This window comes from Zasmidium cellare (assembly GCF_010093935.1).
Source record: "Zasmidium cellare ATCC 36951 unplaced genomic scaffold M409scaffold_7, whole genome shotgun sequence".
NCBI classification, from domain to species: domain Eukaryota; kingdom Fungi; phylum Ascomycota; class Dothideomycetes; order Mycosphaerellales; family Mycosphaerellaceae; genus Zasmidium; species Zasmidium cellare.
This window is the reverse complement of record NW_022986951.1, coordinates 654,751-671,838: the sequence shown is the minus strand read 5'-3', so window position 1 is coordinate 671,838 and position 17,088 is coordinate 654,751. Positions and strand designations below refer to the sequence as shown.

Below are 17,088 nucleotides of genomic sequence, written 5' to 3'. Positions count from 1 at the left end.
AGCAGACACACAAACTGGAGTACTTTATCTTGCTGATGTTGCTGCAACGATCAATCTCGCAACACTTCTCCCTTCGTTTCCCTCTCGGACTCCTCAACCCCTTGTTCCTTATTTCCCCTGCATCAAAAATCCTCCCACCAAACCCAACACCCTCTCCAACATCTCCTCCGAATCCAAAAACGGCATATGACTCGCCCCGCTCAACGTCACCCACCGCACCTTGTCAATCCCCTCAAACAACGGGTACGTCGCTTCGTCCTGCGTCGTATCAAACTCGCCGTTGAAGATTAACGTCGGGACTTGAATCTTGTGCAGTAAGGGGATACTGCTATACCGCCTCAGAAAGCCATCATAGACGAAAGGCGAAAGCCCCTGCATCGCCCGTCGAATCTCAGGATTTTCCTTCTGATGCCGGAAATTTGGCTCCAGCAAAGGAGGTGGATAGGGATCTGGGGCACGACAGAGGAAGGTTCGTTGGAATTCCGTAAGGGCGGCGAGGTACCCCCGGTTGGTGAAGTCTCCTTTTTCCACAGCGGTGTCGATGGCGAGTTGTGAGCGGAGGGTGAGGTGTGTCTTGAGGCGCTGGAGGCCTTGGAAGAAGAGTTCCCCATCCACCGACGCGCTCGCGAGGATTAGTCGGCGGAGACCGGGGGGTTGCTTCGCGGCGAGCGCGATGGTGAGGATCCCGCCGAAACTGTGGCCGAGGATATCGTATTCCTTCAAATCGAAGTGCTGGAGAAGGTTCTCTAGCTCCGCGACGAAGAGGTCGACGGTCCAGAAGGTGGCTGGTGCGGAGGGGTGGTGCGTGGAGGCGCCGCAGCCGATTTGGTCGTAGAGGATTATGGGGGTGGTGGAGAGGGTGTGCAGGGCTGTGAGGGGGAGGGTGTATTCGTCCGCGGAGCCGGGGCCGCCGTGGAGGATTATGAGGGGTGGGGAGAGGGAGGGGGAGGTGAGGGAGCCGAAGATTTTGTAGGCGGTTTGGCTTGTTGTGCTTGGGGAGGAGGGGAGGGGGAAGGGGATGGTGCCATCTTATGTGGGTTGGGGGAGTGGAGGGGGCATTTTCGTGAAATAGATCAGATTGCTCAACGATTGTGAACAGTGAGATTCAATGGCTTCTCAGATACCGCAAGTTGCTCTGTACATGTCCAATGTCTCCGGTATCTAAGAAGTCACAAAGCTGGATCCTTCGCGCAATCAGCTCCTTACGAAGACCACTACCTACCCTTTTCCGCGAAAGAAGCAGAAAATCTGCTCGGTGCGAACTATGAAGCAGTGCATACTGCATTTGTTTCGCAATCTATGCCTCTTGCTTGCAGGCTAGTCAACACGTACAGGAGATCGTCCGCAGACAACTGCAGGGCTACTGCAAAGTCCGCGTCGATCATTGTGGGTGTGTAAGCTCCACGCGTGCTTGTATCATCGGATGAGAGATGTACTTTGATTTTTCTTCTTCTTTGGGATGAATCGTCTTTCTCTCTGTCTCTACGGGCTACGACTTCGCTTTTCGTTTCGTTGAACACTGTCGATATGTCCGCCACTTCGACCGCTGGTCTTTTCGCCGTCTGCGGCTCGTTCATCGGACTCTCGACTATTTCAGTAGGACTGAGGCTCTACGGTCGCAGTCGTCAGAGCTCTTTCCTGGGAGTCGATGACTGGAGTGCATTGTTTGGTGTTGTGAGTATTGCCCTTTCTTTGAATGTGAGGCGAGGCTGATAAGGCTGTGCTCTGGCCATAGGTCACGTACACTGCCGCTGCGGCGCTGGCAATCGAGCGTAAGCGGAGTCTACTCACAAAGTTCAGAGTCATACCGGGCTGATGAGAATCTAGTGGCCGTCCTGAAGACCGTCGGGTACGACACAGATCACTCCCTCACTCCGGAGCAAGTCGCTGCGAGAGCGAAACCCTCAGTACAGGTACGTGCGGTCTCTTCCAAATCGATCCCTACCACTCGTTAACTTCTTCGAATAAGATCTCCCTCGCCTACGACTTCATGATCATGAACACCCTCGCTTGCGCCAAAGTCTCCGCCCTCTTCCTCTACCGCCGTCTCTTCGGTCTCCACGGAATCAGCCTCTTCAACATCCTCATCTTCGCCACAGTGGGCATCATAGCGGCGTGGTATGTCGCGTTTGATATTCTGTCCTTGCTGCAATGTCGCTCGCACTTCTCAGCCTTTTGCGATGGCGACTTTACGAAATACTGTGATCTGACCCCGGTCTGGGCGAAGGGGTTGGCTTGGTCGGATTTCTTGCTTGATCTTTGGGTTTTGTTGATGCCCATTCCGAGTGTGAGTTCCTCGATCGACGATATCATCTATAGGGAATGCGTACTGAATGAGATTGAATATAGATCCTGGCTCTTCACACAACGATCGCGAAGAAGCTTTCGATCGTTGGGGTGTTTCTCCTGGCTTGCGTGTGAGTTTTATCTTGAAGCAGTCCATAGCGTCGCATGACTGACCTTCGAAATAGTGGACTCGGAGCTTCAATCGCACGCATTGTGATTTTCACCACTGCCAAAGGACCTGGTCGACAAACTCTGTACGTTGGCGTTCTGGAGACCGGGATGAGTATCACGGTGGTGAACTTGCCTCTACTTTGGTTCATCTTTACGTCGAACTCTGCGAAGACAGTATTGGAGGGACTGCATCGGGGGCTGAGGTTGAAAGATGATGGGAGCAGGCGTTCGAGTGGATCTGATGTTGACCACGAGAGCGTGAATCATACTGTGGAAGAGGTTGTTCAGAAGCCTAGCATTGAAGGCTCTATTCCCTAGGATATGCTGAGACAGGTTCTGATATGGTCACCATAGAGCTTCCCCGCCAACAGGACGAAGACCAATGCCAAAGCCCGGCGGGTCTCTTTCGGCTTGCGCAATATCGACAGCACTAGCATCAAGCAAGCCTTTCTTTACCAAATGTCGCAGGTAGTCCATAGTCCACTCTTGGCATCTCCGGTTCGTGACCTCAGGGAAGCTATTTCAGCAACATAGATGGGAATTATGAAGGGAATACTTACATCGTCCACCAGCGCCAGAACATTCCCTCCCCTTGGAGGCCTGATGCTGGTTGCCTCCCGCTCGAGTCTTCCCGATGGCTCTGTTCTCTCCAGAACTCTTCCACCCTCATCTTTCGTCGGGAATATGTCCACAATTAAACTGTCATCGACGTCTCCCAGTCTTACCACAGCCTCCAGGTCATGCTCTTTGTGACAAGGAAAGTTCGATTGGAATTGCAAGCTCATGGCCAGGGGTGTGCCGATGACATGGATCTTTGTGCCTCTGCATTCTTCGGCTTTGTTGCTTGGGTCGTGGGATGCGTGTTCTGGGTAGGGGATGAAGGTGCAGAAATGTGCTCTCTGGCGAGGCGAGGGGCGGATCTTGAGGAGGTAGATTGGGCGGGTGGGCATTTCGTTAGGGATTCAGATTGACTATGGGTCGGTACAGACCAGGAGAAAGAGAATGCCCAAGTGAATGGCTTTCAAGAGAGGTCATCGTTTTGACTGTGCCTCACTCGGCGGCAAGAGCGCTTGGTCTTGAATCCTGGCGCCTGGCATAATCAACGTGTGGCTGCAGGTCGTGTCCAGTCGCTGCTGCATACTTGGTGGACTTCTTGGAGGTGTTGATGTCCAACATGCCAGGTTCTGCGCGGAACAGTTGAGGTGACGTTGAGGGTAAGCTGCTCCTTCCTCATTCACTTGCGCACAGACGCTAGCGGCCAGGGTCTCCCCTGCCACACGCGCTTGTGATGAAGGTTACATAAGCTCTTTCCTAATCTCACTTCACAAGTCAAACAAACAACACCAGAACCATTTCATGCTTCACCAACGCCAACACCGGCTCCGAACCGCCCAGCATGAAGCAGCTGCCCGAAGAGCTACTCCAGCTCATCTGCGAGAATCTGTGCCCCTGGGGCTATACCAGCTGCCGCGAAATCGATAATACCTTGCTGGCCACTCTCAGAAGCCTCTCGCTGGCCAACAAGGCGCTCAGACGGATCGCACAGCCTGTTATGCTGCAGACCCTGAACTTCGAAAAGCGTCGCTGGTCACAAGTTCGATCTCTACTTCGCCTCGTCTCGAAACAGCCTCACCTTGCCCGTTTCGTACGCGAAATCACCGTTCCAGACTGGCTGTCGTACGAAGAAGAGGAGGATGAGAAACACTCTTCATTGTCGGCCACCGAGGCCCATGTCATTCAAGGCTTAGCCAAGGGGCTTCCAGCATCACAAGAGCTACGACACAGGCTGCATGCCGACCTCGTTGCAGGTTCCAAGGATGCGGAGTTTACAATGCTGCTCTCTCTCTGCTCAAAGCTCGAGTACCTTCATGCAAAGCTTCCTGGGCCACTTGACAACTACTGGATACAACATTTTCTCGCTCAAGCTGCCGAGTCTGCAGCTGCGAATTTGGGATTTGCAGGCTTTCGATGTCTCCGCCATGTCGAATTGAATACATCTGAATCTGGCGGCCTTGAGCTGATCACAATTACGCCACTCCTATGTCTGCCTGCATTGAGGAAATTAAGCTGCTGGGTGCTCAACTGTGATGAACACGAAATACCGGCCATACGCTCTCCCATCAAGAGCCTGCAACTCAGGCAAGCTTTGCTCGAAGAGGAAGGTCTGGGAAAGCTGCTCGCCGTATGTCCGGATGTTAACGACCTCCAGATAGAATGGGGATTCTCCTTCATCTCGCTACTCGGTGATTATGATCGATGGGGAGGTGTGTTGCGGAAATTCGGAGCGAAACTGGTGTCTCTGTCCATCGACATCTCCGACTGCGAGGAAGATGAAGATCTTCCCATCGGCACAATTGGCGACCTCAGTTCATTGTCGCGGCTCAAGACACTCACTTTGCCATTCGACAGCCTGTGCGATAGCGAGCTCTCTGTCGGAGACCAGCTTCCTTTACCCGACTTGCTCCCACCGTCTTTGAAGACCTTGTACGTCTGGTCATCCGACACGCTAAACACACGTGCAAAGATGAAAGCGTACTATGACTTACAGCTGACCGGGTTGATCCACGACACACGGTTTCAGGCACTGGACAAGATTACTCTAGACCGAGTACCAATGCTGAAAATCGACTTGAAGGGTACAGATTGGAAGCTATCAAGGGAGGAATCGAAATGGGCCACGCTGAGCAGGTTCAAGTGGAATGAAAATTAACATCAAGCCAGGAACCAGACAAGGGTGCGTGATGTGGCTGTGGAGTTTAAGCTGGGGTTGGTCGATCAGTACAGTATCATGACTCTGCATGCTATCAAAGGCAGACTGTAATAGAATTTGCGTGTTGTAGCCTTACTGTCTCTTATTATCATGATTCGCTATTCCCGACCACAAAGAAGCATTACTGAATTGCCCTATTCATTTACATCAGAGAAGCCGATTGTACTTCCATCTGGTACTCAACTTCCAAACTTTTTCAATCAAGACACAGTGATGGAATAAGACCCACTACTCTGATATCCCTCCGTCGCCACAATCTGATAATTCTGCGTCCCCAAATTCATCCCATACTTCTTCCACGCATTGAAGTGGTTCCCTACAGTCACAGTACCATCAACACGCTTGCTGCTTCTAATCGACCAGTACTGCGTGAAGGTCGCTGTGCCAATGATCGAAGGGGCGTTGGTGCGGGTTGCAGTGTAAATGTTGTAAGTGCCGCCGTCGCTGCTAACTTGACCTTTGTAGGTCAAGCCTGTGGAGGGGTTGTACGTGCCGTAGGATTCGACAATGCTGTGGGTTGTCAGTGGGCGTCGCTTGAGGTCAGATATGAGCAGATCATACTAGTACTCGACCAAGGGGTCTGTGGTCCAGCCGTAGACGCTCAGGTAGGCATTTCCACTTGGGCTAAATGTGCCGGAGTAGTTGATTGTTCTACATCATCGTCAGTCTAATGCAATTCAACCGCATCTTCTGGCTCTTACCTCGCACTCCCTGGATTCCACCCCTTGCCAGCAACAAAGTTCCCGCAGTTGGTCCATTGAGTAGTATACGAGCCTTTCGCACCATTGTTGTACGTCACGTTGCCGCCACCGTCGGTGTAGAAGGAATAGTAGTAGCCATTGTTGGTGCCTGTTCCAGGTGATGTGGAACGCGCATCGAGACCGGAGACGCTGGAGTCGTGAAAATCGTCAATGAAGGTGATGGGGGTGGCGAGAGCTCCCAAAGCCACTGCAAGAGTGATCAGGACAGATCTGGAGAACATGTTGCAACGAGGCGAAGGCAGTTTGTTCGTTTGTGACTACCTGGTAGGAGGATGTCAACTTTGATGATCAAATTATATGTCGTGGCCGAAGGCCATAATTAGCCTGACGATCACCTTTTCCTCAAGTCCGAGGACATTGTTTCGCGTTGACGAGCAGTATTGTCATTCAGGCTAAAGTCGACCACTGTAGCTCTCACAGTGGTGCTGCATCTAGGCTTAAGTTTGGGGCCGTTCCTTCTCCCGGAATGGGAAGGTGCTTTCTCTGCTTGCTCTTTAGCCACCCAATTATTCTTTCCAACTTATAAAGGTATTGCCTTGCTCCAGCATCTCATCCTACTTGCCTTTCGCTAATATACTTTTCGACCCCGACACGAGATCAGTTTCGCTGCTGCGAGTATCAGGCTGAATCTATCAAGAGCATCCCCAGACGTGTTCAACAGCACATGTTCGCGTTTTGTCAGCTATGGAAACTGGCCAGCATCCTTATAGCCGAAGGAAATTTTGACCACTACCTGAATGGTGCTGTCAAAAGCAGTCAATGGCCGAGCATAACGTTTGTCTGCGATCTGGATCAAGCGAAAGAGGAGTTTCAGGCTAATTGCAATTCAATAATCTGACAAGTGTGTATGACCTGGAGTCTCAGGTACATCAGATCTTTCTCCAACCCCCAAGCGAACATCCTGACAGTCTTGAAATCTCGTACTTGGGAGCCTCATCTTTCACTTGCATTTTTTTAACATCTTCTCACCACCGAGATGCATCTTCTCGCCACCATCCAACCTCTTGTTCTCTTTACATCTCTCACTCAGGCAGCAACCCTGAACGGCCGCCAGAGCTGCCCCAACATCCACGTCTTCGGCGCTCGCGAGACCACCGCTGCTGCCGGCTACGGTTCTTCTAGCACCTTCGTCAACGCAATCCTCAAAGCTTACCCAGGCTCAACATCCGAAGCTATCAACTACCCAGCCGCAGGCGGTGATAGCTATGCCTCTTCTGTCCAACAAGGAACACAGAACATCGCGAACCAGATCAATGCTTTCAATAAGCAATGCCCAAGTGCGAAGCTGGTTGTTGTTGGGTACTCACAGGTAAGTCTGGACAACGTCTTTGGACTCCGTTGAGGTTGACAGTTACAAGGGCGCTCAAATCGGAGACAATGCACTCTGCGGTGGCGGTGATCCCAATCAAGGCGTCACCTATACCAATTCTTTGATCTCGAGTTCAGCAGCCAGTGCGATCAAGGCGGTGATCTGGGCTGGTAATCCACGTAACTCACCCGCAGAGTCGTCATTCCATGTTGGAACTTGTACTGCTGGTGGTGTAAGTGACACAGTCACCGATTCAAGTAGAGCTATATCTGATGATGGTATAGTTCGATCCTCGACCGAGTGGGTTCACATGCCCGTCTTATCAGTCGAAGATTCGGTCTTACTGTGATGCGCTTGGTGAGTACAATCGGTCGTGCGTTCGGGGTCTCGTTGACTTATTGAGTAGATCCATACTGCTGCAATGGCAACAACGCAACCACGCATCAGGGGTACGGCAATGAGTATGGCTCGAATGCCTTGGCTTTTGTGAAGAGCAAGCTTGGCTAAAATACAACGACTCTGAACATTGACAATCTTGGGAACTGCATTCCACCTAGGCGGTATGCTTTGTCTAGCCACTATGGGCGAAACTTTCATTTTGATCGATCAATGCAACTCACACACGGTACAACCATCCCTCAAATCGGCCTTGTGTACCTCCACCACCAAACCAACCCCGTAGCAGACACCGTCAAAGTACTAGCCAAGATAATTCCAGCATTCATCAAAAAGCCCACCTCAAAGAATCCCATGCTTCCACCCGGATGCCTCTTCAACTCGACAAGCGGCTTCGTAGCATCCGCCAACAGCTTCTGTGCTGTCGGATTATTCGAACCGATCAAAGCTTTCGAAAGTTCTTCTGCGGTCTTCAGAGAATTGATGTATGCCGGCCTCGGTACCGTAAACAGATCCAGTGGGTATCGATCGGTGAGGTCAACTGGCTGGCCGATGGGGAATGCTGGACCGACAAGGAGCTCTCGTGGGATGTGGTTTATGGCCGAGATATTTGCGTTCACAAACTGCGATAGGTATTTGCCGGCTGCAGGACTGCCAAAATGGTATGCTGCGAGTGATGGCTTCTCTGATCGGCTGCCAATGAGGTCGATCGCGTCGTCGAGGCTTTTCACTGCGTGGACTGCCAAGATAGGGGCTGTCATCCTCTGCTGAAGTAGGGGGTCTCTTGAGGTGACATCGACTACGGCGAATTTAGCTTCTTGGATGATTGTTCGAAGTTCTGGATCAAGCTTTTCCAGACTGCTTAAACGTTCGTTGACCAAATTGGATGATGGTGTTTTCCCTTTGATCTGTCCATTCATTTCCACTCCGCTGCCCAGGTTGATGCACTCGCCGATTACGGCTTGAAGGAAATCTTTCTTTCTGAATTCATTTACAAGGACAACGTCGGGGGCATACGGACTGCTACCCCTGAAGCTGAATCTCGCGGCGACCAATTCCCTTGCGGCTGTCTGAACGTCGGCTGTGCGATCAACCACTGCGACAACATGTGCTTGTTCGAAGTGCGTGAGTTGATTCATTCTGGGCTGCTCGTTCTGGACCCCGTTCTGCAGAACGCAGACTGCATTGCTCAAGAGAGTTTCGTCTTTGATCGGCGAGCTCGCAACGGCAAACACATCGGCGTCGAGAGCTTCGGTCAGGAGTTGTCTCAAGAGTCGCGAAAGTGTCCGGTGATTGTTCTCTAGCTTCACCACAAGTCAGTGTCGAATTTTAAGAAAGACTGTAGTCCACACTCACCAGCACGATCGCACAATTCCCAGCAGCGAATGCCGCCGCCAAGGGGACTACCACCGAATAGAACGTCGTATGTAGTGTCGGTTCGATATAGATAATACCAGCAGGTACTCTGCGATCCGCAGCGTCCTTGCCATTGGCGATAAGATACTCCTCCTCGTGGACCTCTTTGGGTTTGAGCAGTCCATAGTACTTCTTCACTGCTGTCAGAACTAGATGGTACTCTACAGCGACTTCGGCAGGCGAGTAGCCATAGTCGGCGGATATGGCTTCTTTTATCTCGTTGACGTGGTCCACAAGAGATTTGCAGAGTCTCTCGAGCTGTTCTTGTCTGTGGTAGATTGTGTGCATGCGGCCATCGATGGCCGACGCTTGTATTCTTGACAAGTCAGAGGGAGCCATAACGCGACTGGTCTCTGATGATGTTCGTTGCTTTCGTGTGAGGTAGAGTAGACGATGTTGGTACAAATAAGGAAGTCGATATCACAGTGATCCGGATGGTGGCAAGCGTCGCTTTCAAATCATTTGACCCGGGTCCGCGGTCTTTTGCATACTCCTTCATGAGCTGGAACGAGACCGAGATCGACTACATACGTTCGGACCATCGCGGTCAAATGTGGCTCGAGAGAGCATGGTTTGCGAGGAGGATGCGGAGGATCCTGCAGGAGTGGTCCCTGGGGCAAGGCTACGGAAGTCAGTGGACGACGGCCGGATCAATGTGGGTGGCTGTCAGCATCTGACCTTACCTCCCAAGATCGTGCAGCAGGTGCAAGAGAAAGACATCAGACTCACGTTGATACGACTCCATCGCCATCGACAGCATCAGAATGTCCGTGACAACGACTTCCAACGCCCGCGTCACCGAACTGCGACATGTCCTTGCCGATTACGACCTCCACCACAGCCAACCTTCCCCAGAGACAGCAGCTCCTGCGCCACCACCAAATGCACAACCTCAATTGACCGCAAATCTGCCAGATTGGGAGACACAATGGCGAAGAGTGCCTGCGTATCGAGCTGTTGATCCAAGTCTGATCTACGGAGACAGGAACCATGTGAACAATGAGATTGAGAGGAATTTTATTAGGGTGATGTTTGGTGGGGTGTGGATGCAGGCGGTATGTCGAAAGAATGGTAATTGTTGGCAGGAGGAGGGTTGGTTGCTGACTTGTGCTGTGTAGGCCGCGAGCTGGGTGTGTAGGAAGACGATTGGAAGGTGGAATGACCAGATCTTTAGGATAAGGATTGGCGGGGAGTGGTAGAAATATAGAACAGAAGAAATGATATGCGTTGGTTGATCACCTTGTTCTTCATAGCTCTTTAGCAGGCAGCAGTGTAGCAACGCACTCGCCAAAGCCAACTCCCTCACCACAGTATCCAGAAAACGTTACCGTCTCCCCATCTTGCAGGTATCCTCTGGGAGGAGTACTGCTGGCCTTCATAAACTCTAGAAGACATCCGTGCTCGCTGTCACCTTCACCGCTCACCGTCCCTGTAGACAGAAGATCGCCAGTTCGCAGCCCACAGCCGCCAATTGCCTGATGTGCAACACATTGAGATAGATTCCAGTACATACAAGAGCTGTTGCTGACACACATGGTCTGTGGCGTACGCCCGTTGTTGGGTGAAGCAATATCCACCTGTAGTTGGGTGTTGATGGCTTTGTTGCCGCTCTGTTTGAGATATGAGACCTGCTGTTGTACCCTCTTGGGAGGAGCGGTCTTGAAAGATTCTAAGGCATCCGTAGTAATGATCCAAGGCGACATTGTCGTTCCAGCGTTCTTGCCGTTCAGTGGACCCAATGGGATCATTTCGAGGGCTTGAATATCCCTAGCGCTCCAATCGTTGATCAGCACGTACCCGAAGATGTGCTCCTCAGCATCTTCAGCTAGTACTCTTGCATTCCTGAGAAGTGGTCTGCCGATGATGCATCCAAGCTCAAGTTCGTAGTCCATTTTCTCGCAAGGTCCAAAGACGATTTCGCTGTCCATAGGCTTCTCTTTCCAGTGTTGGCCAAGCGGACGGTAAACCGGTGTGCCGGAGACATCGATGCTCGAGCAACGGCCTGCGTAGCCGATGGGCATATTGAAAAACGCTGGCGGAGTAGATCGCTTGCCAGTCATTGCCTCTGCGGCATTCTGAACGTGGTGATGGGAGCAAGAGAAGTCTGTGAAGTCACCCACTTCAACGGGGAGATGCATTGTAACTTCAGATATGTGCTTGACGGCATCTTTGGGAAGCGCCGAGAGAGTCTCATCCCTGCGGATGGCATCTTGGATGTGCTTCCGGACAGTTAATTGACTTGGCTTTGCGAAAGCCGCGAAGTTGTTCAAGCTGGACTGGTCGAGCGCGGCCTTGAGATCCTTGTGAGTGGAAAGGTCCGCCAACTTGCTCAGAAATATGACCGAGTCGCCATATCTGGTGACACAGGTCGGCCTGGTATTCTCGGCATGAGAAGCTACTCCGAAGGGTATGTTGCCAATGCCAAAGTGATGGCCATAGCCAGACAAAGGAGTCGTCATATTGGGATCCGTCTTTTCCTTTGGTCGCCAATGATCTTGAAGTCACGATTGACTCCCGCGGTCATTGCTTATTTGTTCCATCTTTGGTTTTGCCTGCAGGGGGTTGCTTGTTGACTAAGTGACTGTCGTCCACCTCATCCGAAGGCGAGGCTATCCGAAAGGCGACGGACGCTCGGCAGTTGACGAGCCAAGTCGATATATAATTCGAAATGTAGTGCTCAAAATGGTAGAAAAAGAACTGACTCAACAAGAACTCAGACAAGATGACGGCACCGAACCACCTGGCTCCTCCCGTCAGAATCATCACCTCGCACAACAGCGAAGGCAACGCGATCATATCAGATGCAATCCCAGAAACCCCAAAACCACAGCAAGTTGAAGATGGCAAAGCTGCATTCTACCTCCAGTACTGCACCGAAAAATTCCCCGTCGATATGAATGAAGACAAAGACCTCGCCGCGTATCAAAAGTATACATCATCAGCACCAGGTCTAGTCGTAAGCGGCGGCACCGTCCTTCGACACGTGGACATGTCACCCGGATTACTCTCGCCGATGCATCGCACTGTTTCACTGGACTATGCTATTGTGATTGAGGGAGAGATCGAGTTGATCCTGGACAGTGGCGAAACACGGATCATGAAGCCGGGCGATATTGCGATTCAGAGAGGCACGATGCATGCGTGGAGAAACACCAGCGAGACTCAATGGGCGCGTATGTTGTATGTGTTGCAGCCAAGTACGCCCTTGACGGTTGGTGAGACGAAGTTGGGGGAGGATTATTCAGATATGAAGGGCGTGAGGGCGTCGACGTAGAGTTTTGTTTTGATTTCGGTTTCGGTTTCGGATTTGGCGCAGAACTGGAAGTGAATGAATCCGATGTCAACCTATACCGCCAGTATCTCTCTCTTCGCGAGTAATCTAGATATAGCAATAGTCTGTCCACAGTCGTGATGATGTCGATCCAGGGAGTCCCATGTTTGATGATGTGCCGCTCCAGTTTCCGGCAATCAAGGCCAAGAAGAAGCTCGGCTGGGCTCCGGACGCCACCAAAGTCAAGTGCGGAGAAGTTGTGGGGTGGTTCTCTCAACCACATCTCCTTTCCAAAGATCTTCCACTCATCTCGAGGTTAGCGACAGAATCGCCTTAGCCATTGGCGTTACGAGACTCCATACAGACAAGGCTGTGAAAGAACTGTCAGAAGCAGCAGCCTTTTTCTCGGTATCAAGTGGGCACTTGGAACCCATGTCTTCCCACCGCCCACCGCTTCCATAACGTGCCGGAAGACACTCGTACGAATGCAGGCCGAGCATCGAGACCAGGCCCAGTCTCCCGCTACGGGAACCCGACATCAGTGCTATCTGTGTCATCGCAGCTATGAAAGACAGGACCATCTCAGCCGCCATCTAAAATCCCACGGCAATGAGCGAGCGTATCGGTGTTCCGACTGCGGCAAAAGTTACAATCGGGCAGACGTACTTAATCGACATCGTGCTGCCCATGCCAAAGCATCGGCCGGCGAGGCTTTCAGGAAAAGGACTCCCCGAGCTTGTGAAGCCTGCATCAAAGCGAAGACCAAATGTGACAACGACCGGCCCTGCACTCGCTGTAGAACCAGAGAGATCCCCTGCCACGAGACCGAGGCCCGGAGTGAGCCTCGAGATGAGCAGAGCTCGACACAGAATCAGGTCGTCGGCGAGAATGGCACCCAACTCGCGACGCCATCGTCTCTGCTTCGTCAATCTGAGGACTCGATCTTCTCTCAGAACAATTTGAGCACCGGAATGACGCCGTTCGTGATGGACCAGAACGCATTCGGAGATCAGCTGCCTGTCAGCGATTTTGCATATCCCGACTTCTTTGAGCAGATCATGATGTCCGATATGACCACCAGTGCGCCTCAAGATCAAGTCATGATGCCATTGGATGTATCAGACTTCACCCAAGACATTAACTTGGATGCCTTCGACTTCGATTTCAGCTTCCTTGCCAGTGGACTGACCAGGCCCTCATCGGCGCAAGGATTTCGAGATAACCAAAATCTGTCGTCACACACGAACTCGACGGCGGAGTCTGACGCCCACTTACGTTCCGAAACGTTCAAGCGGTCGCCTTGGTCGTGGCATCACTGGATACCGGAGCGAAATCATACAACGTTCACCGGCCAAGAGGAGATCAACGTCCAAGAGGAACGAGTAGATGTCACCAATCAGCATGTCAGTCCTAGCTTGAAACGGTCAATACATTGCGAACTTGAGCACGAAGCGAGGGACCGCATGATTCGAGTAGTCACTCAGACTGCTTCATCGAGGCTGGCGATGCCCTCGTTCCCATCTCTCGAGTTGCTGGAAGATCTCATCGATGTGTTCCTTCTCCAAGATGCTCATTCAATCGATTCTTTCATCCATGTGCCAACCTTCGACAGCCGGCACAGTCTTACTGAGCTTTTGCTTGCTATGGCCGCATGTGGATCGAGGTATATCGCCTTGGCGCCTGTCTGGAAAATGGGTCTCATTATCCAAGAGGTCGTGCGGCTTGCAGTTTCAGAAGTCTTCGAATCAGACAACAGTGCTACACGACGACTGCAGCCTCTCCAGACATACCTCCTCTGGGTAGGAGTCGGGGTATGGAGTGGCTTTCGCAGAAAGACAGAGATCGCTTGCTCCTTCTTACAACCGACTGTCACAATGCTGACATGGTCGAATTCTTTGTCTAAATTCATTTACCACGATTTTGCGCCTCTCGCGGAGGACAACGATGTGGCTTTGGATGCCAAGTGGAGAGCATGGGTAGAGCAGGAGGGCCGCAAGCGTCTCGTTTGCCACACCTTCCTGCACGACTCACAGGTGGCCATCGCCCATATGCAGAATCCCATCGTTGCCCCGGCTCAGATGATGCTACCGCTACCCGCTTCTTCCGATCTCTGGCAAGCATCCAATGCGCATGCCTGGCGCAACTTGTACCTCGCCAAGCAGCCTCCTTTGCAGAGCGCTCTACCATCGATGCTGGAAGTATTCGGCAGCCTGAATACACTTGATGGCTTGAGTGGCTTCGTTGACCAGCCACTCTGCGTGATGGTTGCGTGCCACGCCTTGGCCTACGAGGTGTGGCAATTTCGGCAACAGGGGCATCTCCTTTCCAACTGGCAAGACCAGGGCCGGAAGGACCGATGGCTCACGCATCTAAACCGACAACGGGACGTCCTGGAGAACTTGACGACCATGAGTGCGTACTGCGAGATGCATGAAAACCTAACACCTGAGATTCTCTTCACCGTCGAGTTCTTGACAATGGCTTTGCACGGTTCATTAGAGGACATCCAAATCTTCTCTGGCAAACACGGAGAGGAAGAAGCTCGGAAAGTATACCCACGCATCCGGACTTGGGCTCAGGATAGTGAAGCTAGAACTTGCGTTTGGCATGCAGGACAAGTCTTGCGTATTGCTCGGACATTCGAGAAGACGAAACTGAGAGACTTCTACGCTGTTGCTGTGTACCAAGCTGTCTTGAATTTGTGGGTCTATGGTATGGTGACGAATTTTTCACGCAAGAGTGGCGACAAGACACCCACTCATAATGCTCGCTCCTTGCTGCTGCCCAATCAACCGGACTCATTCGCGCATGGCAACCGAGTGTTCTTAGACGACACCGATGAGAAAAGCGCGAAGTCCTTTAAGCTACTCGGCCAAGGCACACCAGGCCTGAGAGGTACATCGATGCACACTCTGGACGAGGACTCCTCGTTCTGCTCGCTGCACAACTCTAGAAGGTTGATGGTCATCGGTGGGGATATACTGGAGTCGAATTTCCCAGAAAGTCGTAATGCGCTACCTCCACTCGTGGAGAATCTGACGAATTTGATGAATGAGCTGGGAAAGCTTTCTGGACGGTGATCGTCTTTGTTGATTTGACGTTTTCTTTGAGACACCAAAATTCTGTGCCATTCCAAGACCACGGTCCAGCAATGTGTGTGAATGGCATCACACCAGCCCAGGCTCATTCCTCTTCCACCCATGGCGGCAACTTGAACACATCAGAGGCCTCCTGCTCGGGATCTTCCACCTCCTGGAATCGTCCGCATCTTGCCCAGTTCGTGTCGCCGACGTCTCCTACGAGAATAGCGTATTGTCCCACATCCACCGGCGCCTTGATTGTCAAGAGCCTCCTACCGCCTTCCACTTCGAACTTCAGCACCTTAGCACCTCCTCGATAGACAGACTCTCCGTCCTGGCTCCACACCTCCGTGCGCACTTGGCTGTTTGCTCGAATAGGTCCGAGAAACTCGACAGTACGGCGAGGTGGAGTTGTCTGCGGTTTCGGCTCGATCGACTTTTTGACTTCGCCGCTGATCAGGCGATGGTAGTCCTTCGCGACAGGCGCCCACGGTGGCACGTAGACATGCCCAGAATAGTTGGCCTTATTGAACCTCACTGTGAGACTCCGAACAGTCTCTTGCCGCCTCTCGTCCTCGCCGACCAGATCCTTGAATGTACACCTGCCCCAGCTCTGTTCATCCGCCTCCATTCTGACCTCGCGCCCGCGCTGCAGCTCTTTCTGCGTCTCTTTGCCCACTTCGCTGCTGGGGACGTAGCACTCGGCGCGCCATTTGGTATGGGAGTCGTCGAAGTCGAGGGCGTATGCGAAGAATCTCGAGTCGTATTTGCAGGGTTTGACGGCTACGAGCCAGCAGTCGACGGTCTCGTGTGGGAGTGGGTGCGGCTTGTGGAAGGTGATGTTGTCCATGTTTGCTGGTAGTGGGGAAGAAAGAGGAGGCGAAGGCGGCGGTAGACGTGCGCGTGACTGGTGTTTTATCGGTGAAGGAGAAGAAGCGCGCCAGTCTGGTTGTATCGTGGGTTGGTGTGGTGGTGGTTTTGTCGAAGGCAACCAAGAAGCGAGCAAGTTCCAAAAGGACATGAGCGGAGGGTGTGTGCGAAGTCGTGAAGAAGCCTGACGAGCTCGAGGAAGAGGTGAAGAATTCCATGTGTTCACGACGGCGCGGCAGCACGAGAGCAAACGGCGAGGTGAGGGTTGACATTCACCTGCTGGCGGTCTTGGCGTTGGCCAATCAGAGGCATCGGCTCAACCTTAAATCTCTCAAGCATGTGAAAGCGAACGGACCAGTCTATCTTCGCTCAAGGCTGCATACGACGGCTCCGAAGAGGGGCGGCAGTACATTATATCAACTTCCTGGTACGATGATGTGTCCACATAGCAGACGAGACACTCATAGGCCGCCGGCAAGACTTCATTGGCAGGAGAGTGGCACAAGTTCGACAACTCTGGGCCACACATGCATGCGCAATGGCTATTCATATGCAGGTCGACGATACTCACGGGCTTCGGATGTCCTCAAGACAGCGCCTAAGTTGACTTCTTCGTTCGGTTCTGCCTCTTTACAACAACATCGAAGCATCAACTTCCGACATACATCCTTGCATCAAGCATCCTCTTTCGTCATACTGTACTGGATATTCAGACAAGTGTCGACACCTACCATCATCAACATCCTATCTAAAGCTGG

The 17,088-nt window shown here is 52.2% G+C and overlaps 12 protein-coding genes across 12 annotated transcripts; 6 read left to right on the top strand and 6 right to left on the bottom strand.

Annotated features, from left to right (window-relative positions):
- Positions 1 to 108: 108 nt before the first annotated feature.
- Positions 109 to 1,143, bottom strand: M409DRAFT_64279 (uncharacterized protein; the record flags this gene model as incomplete). The annotated part of the gene is made up of 2 exons (XM_033816002.1): positions 109 to 1,028; positions 1,125 to 1,143. The coding sequence occupies 2 exons, from the start codon at positions 1,141 to 1,143 to the stop codon at positions 109 to 111; spliced, it is 939 nt and encodes a 312-aa protein (XP_033671489.1).
- A 384-nt stretch (positions 1,144 to 1,527) lies between these two features.
- On the top strand, positions 1,528 to 2,775 carry M409DRAFT_19416 (uncharacterized protein; the record flags this gene model as incomplete). The annotated part of the gene is made up of 6 exons (XM_033804923.1): positions 1,528 to 1,674; positions 1,736 to 1,772; positions 1,828 to 1,913; positions 1,970 to 2,287; positions 2,350 to 2,417; positions 2,472 to 2,775. 6 exons carry the CDS (start codon positions 1,528 to 1,530, stop codon positions 2,773 to 2,775), a joined length of 960 nt encoding a protein of 319 aa, XP_033671488.1.
- A 27-nt stretch (positions 2,776 to 2,802) lies between these two features.
- Positions 2,803 to 3,407, bottom strand: M409DRAFT_19415 (uncharacterized protein; the record flags this gene model as incomplete). The annotated part of the gene is made up of 2 exons (XM_033804922.1): positions 2,803 to 2,964; positions 3,018 to 3,407. 2 exons carry the CDS (start codon positions 3,405 to 3,407, stop codon positions 2,803 to 2,805), a joined length of 552 nt encoding a protein of 183 aa, XP_033671487.1.
- A 446-nt stretch (positions 3,408 to 3,853) lies between these two features.
- Positions 3,854 to 5,167, top strand: M409DRAFT_19414 (uncharacterized protein; the record flags this gene model as incomplete). The annotated part of the gene is made up of 1 exon (XM_033804921.1): positions 3,854 to 5,167. The coding sequence occupies one exon, from the start codon at positions 3,854 to 3,856 to the stop codon at positions 5,165 to 5,167; it is 1,314 nt and encodes a 437-aa protein (XP_033671486.1).
- Positions 5,168 to 5,427: 260 nt separating this feature from the next.
- Positions 5,428 to 6,209, bottom strand: M409DRAFT_35899 (glycoside hydrolase family 11 protein; the record flags this gene model as incomplete). Its single annotated transcript, XM_033810467.1, has 3 exons — positions 5,428 to 5,737; positions 5,789 to 5,878; positions 5,929 to 6,209. 3 exons carry the CDS (start codon positions 6,207 to 6,209, stop codon positions 5,428 to 5,430), a joined length of 681 nt encoding a protein of 226 aa, XP_033671485.1.
- Positions 6,210 to 6,747: 538 nt separating this feature from the next.
- M409DRAFT_64290 (carbohydrate esterase family 5 protein) lies at positions 6,748 to 7,804 on the top strand (the record flags this gene model as incomplete). Its single annotated transcript, XM_033816007.1, has 5 exons — positions 6,748 to 6,762; positions 7,019 to 7,297; positions 7,347 to 7,529; positions 7,582 to 7,654; positions 7,704 to 7,804. 5 exons carry the CDS (start codon positions 6,748 to 6,750, stop codon positions 7,802 to 7,804), a joined length of 651 nt encoding a protein of 216 aa, XP_033671484.1.
- A 131-nt stretch (positions 7,805 to 7,935) lies between these two features.
- M409DRAFT_19411 (uncharacterized protein) lies at positions 7,936 to 9,448 on the bottom strand (the record flags this gene model as incomplete). The annotated part of the gene is made up of 2 exons (XM_033804920.1): positions 7,936 to 8,997; positions 9,050 to 9,448. 2 exons carry the CDS (start codon positions 9,446 to 9,448, stop codon positions 7,936 to 7,938), a joined length of 1,461 nt encoding a protein of 486 aa, XP_033671483.1.
- Positions 9,449 to 9,873: 425 nt separating this feature from the next.
- Positions 9,874 to 10,308, top strand: M409DRAFT_19410 (uncharacterized protein; the record flags this gene model as incomplete). Its single annotated transcript, XM_033804919.1, has 2 exons — positions 9,874 to 10,164; positions 10,228 to 10,308. The coding sequence occupies 2 exons, from the start codon at positions 9,874 to 9,876 to the stop codon at positions 10,306 to 10,308; spliced, it is 372 nt and encodes a 123-aa protein (XP_033671482.1).
- A 48-nt stretch (positions 10,309 to 10,356) lies between these two features.
- On the bottom strand, positions 10,357 to 11,568 carry M409DRAFT_64274 (uncharacterized protein; the record flags this gene model as incomplete). Its single annotated transcript, XM_033816001.1, has 1 exon — positions 10,357 to 11,568. The coding sequence occupies one exon, from the start codon at positions 11,566 to 11,568 to the stop codon at positions 10,357 to 10,359; it is 1,212 nt and encodes a 403-aa protein (XP_033671481.1).
- Positions 11,569 to 11,831: 263 nt separating this feature from the next.
- M409DRAFT_64273 (uncharacterized protein) lies at positions 11,832 to 12,383 on the top strand (the record flags this gene model as incomplete). The annotated part of the gene is made up of 1 exon (XM_033816000.1): positions 11,832 to 12,383. One exon carries the CDS (start codon positions 11,832 to 11,834, stop codon positions 12,381 to 12,383), a length of 552 nt encoding a protein of 183 aa, XP_033671480.1.
- Positions 12,384 to 12,865: 482 nt separating this feature from the next.
- Positions 12,866 to 15,460, top strand: M409DRAFT_64272 (uncharacterized protein; the record flags this gene model as incomplete). Its single annotated transcript, XM_033815999.1, has 2 exons — positions 12,866 to 13,793; positions 13,854 to 15,460. The coding sequence occupies 2 exons, from the start codon at positions 12,866 to 12,868 to the stop codon at positions 15,458 to 15,460; spliced, it is 2,535 nt and encodes an 844-aa protein (XP_033671479.1).
- Positions 15,461 to 15,563: 103 nt separating this feature from the next.
- Positions 15,564 to 16,310, bottom strand: M409DRAFT_19406 (uncharacterized protein; the record flags this gene model as incomplete). The annotated part of the gene is made up of 1 exon (XM_033804918.1): positions 15,564 to 16,310. The coding sequence occupies one exon, from the start codon at positions 16,308 to 16,310 to the stop codon at positions 15,564 to 15,566; it is 747 nt and encodes a 248-aa protein (XP_033671478.1).
- Positions 16,311 to 17,088: the final 778 nt, after the last annotated feature.